Consider the following 6,000-nt stretch of genomic DNA (forward strand, 5'->3'; position numbering starts at 1 on the left):
GAAAGTCTGTCACATGTACCCTAGCCTTCAAACCTGATCGCTCTGCCATAGCCAATAAGTGACAAATCCAATCAATCAAAGAATGTATATTAAGTGTTTACTGTATGTCCAGTGGTATGCTATATGCAACAGTGATATATACTGAGAAACTGTAGGTGATCTTTTTTCCTTAAGATGCTAATAATCTCCCTGTGAGGATAAAGCCAAAAGCACAGGAAACAAGCAGAAAATTGCATGGTACTGATTATCAAAGCTAGGAGAAGTGACTATTTATTGAGCACTTACTATATTCCAGGTACTTTAAATGTTTAAAGGGAGTGCCTCATTTAGTAGGTCAGCAATGACATAAGGCTGGTGCTACTGTTATTCCCATTTTACCAAAAAAGAAATGGAACCTCAGAGAGATTCACACAGCCAATAAGCAGCAAAGGAGGAATTAGTTCCCTGCTTTGATGACTGTAAAGCGAGCATGTCAAGCTCAAAGGCTAACACGGGCCAAATAAACGAGGCATGTGGCCCGAGGGCCGCGAGTTTGACATGCTTGCTGTAAAGCTTTCACTGTCTCAACTGCCCTGACTTAAGAAATAGCCAGGGGAGGCTTCCTGGAGGAGGTGGGAACTGACCTAGGTCTTGAAAAGTAGGTAAGATGCACCTAACCCCAAGGGAGTAAGAGAATGAGGGCATACTAGACAGAGGGAAGAGTCTGAGTCGCACACAGAGGCATGACTGGGAACCCTGCTTGCTGGTAGACCTGCTGGACAGGAGCAGAGGAGATTAAGTCAGGAAGGCAGGGTGGGGCCAAATGATACCACACAGTAGCAGCTTCCTCCATTAGGAGGAAAAGGCTGCTCCTTGGCCTGTTCATGCTCCCAGAAAAGTACCTCACCCTCAAACCCAGGTAATCCGTTCCAGACCACGGCTTCTACTCCCATTTAATCATTCCTCTCTATCCTAAGCATTGTCCCGAAAGTCACCTTCACCAGTCACGGAGAAGCTCATTTCTGTCCTCTACTGAGTAGACCTCTCCTTGTTGCAGTAGTTTCCTCTTGCCTACTGAACGGCTTTTATGCACACAGCACCCCTTTGTGAATCTTTCTCTCTCAGTTTTAACCTTTTCCGAAGCAGGAAGCAAATATGTTTATCAGTCAATCCTAAATCGCCACCCCTCCACTGGACCCCAAATGGATTTAGGTGATGATGCCAGAGGTTATTTATATATAAATGCTGAATTTGTGGTAACAGAGCCACAGTCTCCATGATTAATGTTTCTGGAGGCCTTTGAGGTTCTTAAGGACTCACATCAGTTGGGACTTCAGGAGAATGTACCTGCCTAGGGAATCCTTGCCTTGCACAGAGCAGTCACTACTGGATGACTTACTTTGGATCCCCTCCCCACAAGAAAACTCGCCATATCTACTGGGGATAATTCAGCACGGTGGCCATAACTTGGTGAGCACTCCTAGTATGGAAACCTCAACTAGGCAATGAAAAGTAGTTCTGGTGAGAATGGAAAATAAGGCAAGCTCCTGCCAAATAAGTACTTTGCAAACAACAGTAAAAACGGAACGTGTGAACTCATGACCAGGGACTACCGGTGCATTTCAGGAAGTTCTTACAGAACGTGAAATGGAGAATCGAATTGAGGCTCGACAGCCATCTCCGGGGAGAAGAGCGTCCCTTTAAGAAGGGACTGTACCAGCTAGCCGCACTACAACTCCCAGAGATTTCCTGGCTTGCCTCCTGGCCCCACCCCCTGTCTCTGGCCTCAGCAACGCGTGACGTCATATGAAGCTGCCGCTGCCGATTGGCTAAGCGACGCAGCTAGGTCAAGTCCAGTCAGAGGAAAGAAGTTTGTCTCCATGTGGAAACCATGTGTCTCTAGCTGGGAGGGGGTTGGAGGAGAAGGCGGAGAAACTAAGATCAAGTGATTACAGGGGAACTGGCTGAAATGAAGGCGGGGAGGTTGTGCACCTGAGCCGACTAGCCATGCCCTTTGCAGTAGTGACCTAAAATAAAAGAACCAAAACTTGCCCAAAAGACAAAACTTGAGCCCTCCCATCATAATAATAATTACAAAGCTAGGGTCCCTGCTTCCTTCCAAAAACCAGGGACCTAGGAAACGCTGGAATCCTATCGAACGCCCTGATCCCAATCCCTCCTCCCAACGACGAATGATGTAAGCTTTTCGGAAAGCGGGGCTCTGAAGCAAAACAAGCCCCGCGCGCGCGGAGCGACCCGCAGTGCCCGAGCCGGGAGCACGCACGACCCGCCCCCCGACTCACGTTATTGCTGTGCACACGCGGACCGCCGTGACGCGCGGGCATTGTGTGCAGCGAGCAGAAAACAACAGCGAGCGCCGCCAGCGCGAAGAAGCGCCCCCAATAAAATGAGGCCGATGTAGGGCCCGCCGGTTTCCGTACCCGGACTGGGAGCGGGTGGTGGTGGTGATGGAGTGGATAAAGTGGCCACCGTGGGTCTTTCCAGTTTGAAAGGGGGGGTCACAGAGGGCCCAGCAAAGGGTCGCCCGTAGTTTGCTGGAGGTCGCCCTCGCCTGCGTGAGCCGTTGGGGTCTGGAGTGGGGTCTCGTTAGCCGAGCCGGGAACGGCGCAGCGTCCCACGCTCTCGGGGAAATCTGGGGGCTGTTGACATCACGTCATGCTGAGCCAAACGGCGGCGGTGAAAAGAGGCAAGAGAGCTAAAAATACTCCCCCGGGGAGCCGGCCCGAGGGGGGGGGGCGGTGTGCAGCGGGGCCGAGGGACTGATTACGCACTCGAAGTTGACTTTGGGGCGCTGAGGTTCCGAGCCCCTCTTGGGGGCTGGCGGACGTGCAGCGCGGACGCCTCGGGAGAGGGACCGGGAGGAAGCCACTAGGCTTCTCAGCCTGGGGAGCCCAGCTCTGTTGTTGCTGTCCCGCCCCATGCGGGGCAGCCCGGCCCTCTGCTTACGTGACTAGTGGCCACGCCGGAGCCCCGTCTGGGGTAAACAAGGAGGTGGCGGCGGCCAGGAAGGCCGGGGGTGGATAGTGAGGGGGTGGCTGAGGTCTCCGATTGTCTGCGGGTGCAAAGGGGTGACGGGACGCGGTGGGAGCTCCAGCAGCCTCCTTAGTACACCCCACTGGGGGAGGGGGGCCAGCCAGGTTCGCCACACACTTCCAAGGTGCCCTCTTAAGGTGCACCCCCCCCCTCCGCCCCTGCAGATGCCGGCGCTACCAGACGGGCTCCAGAGAACAGGGAACCCAGGCTGGGGGCAGCTAAAGAAATCGCGCCCCTCCCCCCTCCAACAAAAGCAAACACACCAAACAAAACCAGGTCTTCAACCATTTCCCCACCAGCTCTGGCTTTTCAGTAACTACCCTCCTGACAAATGCACAACCGCCACCACCATCACCCCCCCCCCATACACACACACACACACACACACACACACACACACTCCGAATAATAATCACAATCTGATTTGGCTACACAGCCGGCGATGCGCCTTTCTCTAAACCCAGGCAGGCACTTCGAGAAAACAAGAAAGAAGAGAAAGAAAAGATCGCATCACCGACCTCCCAACACAAATCCTTGGTTTTTTGCCTTGCAGCTTTTGAAAAATTGCGTTGCCAACACAGGCTTACTTTAACCCTGGAGGCCTGGGGTGTCGGTCAGCTAAGATGTTTTTGTGTTTGAGGGTTGTTGTTGTTGTGTGTTGGGGGGGGGGAGGTTACAATATCTGACACGTTGCAATCGGACCATCCCCCCCCCCCCTTCTTATTGATCTTCCTACTTGTTCGGACAGATTAAACAGGCTGGTTTTCTCTAGTCTGTCGTTCTAACTGCCCCTGCCCCTTCCCCCTTCTCGCAGCTATTATTTGTGAGGACCGTGCTGGAGACACCGCACACGCGTGCCCCCATTAGGGCGCAGAGTCGACTGCCTGGGGAGGACTGGGGGGACCCGGCTGGCAGGAGCAAAAATGAAACAAATACAAAAAAAAAAGCAGGCCAGGGTGGGGCTCCCAGCCCTCCCCCACTACCACCACCACCAACGCATCACTCTCCACCTGAGCCGGGGTGGGAAGGTGGGGGTGGACGGTAGAAATCGACCAGAAAGGCATTTGCCTTCCTCGCCCTGCTCACTCGCTCGGGAGCCGTCTCCCGGAAAATAAAGAAACCGCACACAACAGCCCACACCTTCTTCCCCAACTATTGTTTCCTGCGAGATCCCAAAGTTTCCTTCTAGCTGCGTCCCCCTCGCCAAGTTTCCCCGTAGGACGGCGGGTTCGGGGCGAGCTGCTGGCGCTGCTTGGCCCAGCCGGCCTGCTTCTTGGGGGAAGTGCGGGGTGGGGGGGGGGGGTGGCACCCCAGGGCAACAGAGGCGAAGGAGCACTGTACCGGAGGACGCGATGGCCTGAGCCAGCCCTGCTGCGAGAGGGGAGAAAAAAAGCGAAGTAGACGGGAGGGAGAAGCCCCGCCGAGCCAGCCCGAGCCCACGCCGTGAAGGGCTTTTCGGTGGCTGCTGTTATTGTTGTCGTGTATGTCTGTGTGTTCTCTTTCTGAAACCGCTGAGCACTGCCTACGGTTTCCAACTTTCGGCTTCTAATCCTCCCCACCCCACCCAGGAACGAGCGACAAAAAAACAACACTTGTCTGCCCGAGAAGGCTCCGGAAAAAAAAAAAAAAAAAAAGGAAGAAAGGCGACCTCGAAGAGCTGAGCTCTCGGCTCAGTTGTCAGAAAACAACAACACTCTCTTGCTCTTCGTCCAGGCGATCCTCCCAGCCTGCGGGAGACGGACAGACAGATGCACGGACACCCCCCCACCTCCCCCCCCCCGCTCGTCTTTGTTACATCTTTAGCAGCTTTGTGCGTGCGTGTCCTTTCTCCCGTGTCATCGGTTTTTCCTGCCGAGTGCTGGATGTGTGTTGGGGGGAGGGAGACGCGGGCCGAGCAAGCGACAGGGGTCGCCCAAGTGGGCGAGGAAGAAAGAGCCGGGTCCCGAGGAAGAGCGGGGGCCCCCAAACTTACTTTTGTTTTCTTTCTCGATCTGCTCCAGGTAGCTGGCGGCCTCGAGCAGAATCTGCACGTTCTGCAGAAAAGTGTTGATGTGCTTCTCCATCGAGTTCTCGCTGGTGTTGAAAATGTCCGAGAAGGGGCACCTGAGCTTGGCCCCCGCGGGCTCCTCCGGCTGGGCAGGGGGCTGGGGCGCGGCCACGGCCGGGGGCGCGGCGGGGGCCAGCCCCGCGCCCTCGCAGCGTGCCTCCTTGCGCGGCCGTCCGCGTTTGCCCATGGGGGGACCGGGGTCCGCCGAGCTCGTCCTCGGGTAGGGCTACGCGGCCCGGCTGGGCTCGGGCCCCAGGGAGACCCGGCTGGCTGGAGCGGAGGAGGCGCCCAGGCGAGGAGGCGATCTGACTTCCCGAGCCTCACTGCGTGCAGTTGTGTGCCTGAGTGTGAGTGTGTGTCGGTCTCGCAGTGGGTCTGTGTGTATGGGAGATTGAATGAACCTACAGGACAGACGGAGGCGCTCTGGCGCCTGGGTCCTAGCGCGAGCTTGTCGCCAGCCGACCGGTCAAAATAAAAGGTGGAGACTAGCGAGGCAGGGACCGCCCCCTGGCCGTCCCCGCACCCCTCCCCGCCCCTCCGCAAATCTTGCCTCGGTGTACAGCGCCGTATTTTAACCGGAATAGAAAAAATACCCGATGCCTTGATTGCACCTGCATAAAAACAAACTACTAAGCTATTTTTTCCTTCACATCAAAATATTACCTCGAAAAGCGTCCAGCACAAGGCTTGGCACATAATAGGTCTCCAATAAATGGTAGCAGCTATGACTTTAAAAAAACAATAAAAGCCCAATCAAGAAAACCCATCACATGTAATCTGAAGTCCCCCCCATACTTAAACACACACACACACACACACACACACACACACACACACAAGGGCTTGTGCCTTCAAAGGGCCAAATGAAATCCCCAGGCCAACAAATCCCAGGTTACAGATTTACTCTCCTTCTTTCTCCC

General features: G+C 55.1%; 1 protein-coding gene across 1 annotated transcript in view; it reads right to left on the reverse strand.

Annotated features, from left to right (window-relative positions):
- The window catches only part of MXI1 (MAX interactor 1, dimerization protein), a 77,556-nt gene extending 72,044 nt beyond the window's left edge, over nt 1-5,512 (reverse strand). The window contains exon 1 of the mRNA XM_080687690.1: nt 5,006-5,512. Within this exon, the coding sequence (XP_080543816.1) occupies nt 5,006-5,267 (262 nt within the window). The 5' untranslated portion in view covers nt 5,268-5,512. The remainder of the gene's footprint in view (nt 1-5,005) is intronic.
- Between the last annotated feature and the right edge of the window lie 488 nt (nt 5,513-6,000).

This window comes from Plecotus auritus, assembly GCF_963455305.1.
Source record: "Plecotus auritus genome assembly, chromosome: 9".
Lineage (NCBI taxonomy): Eukaryota > Metazoa > Chordata > Mammalia > Chiroptera > Vespertilionidae > Plecotus > Plecotus auritus.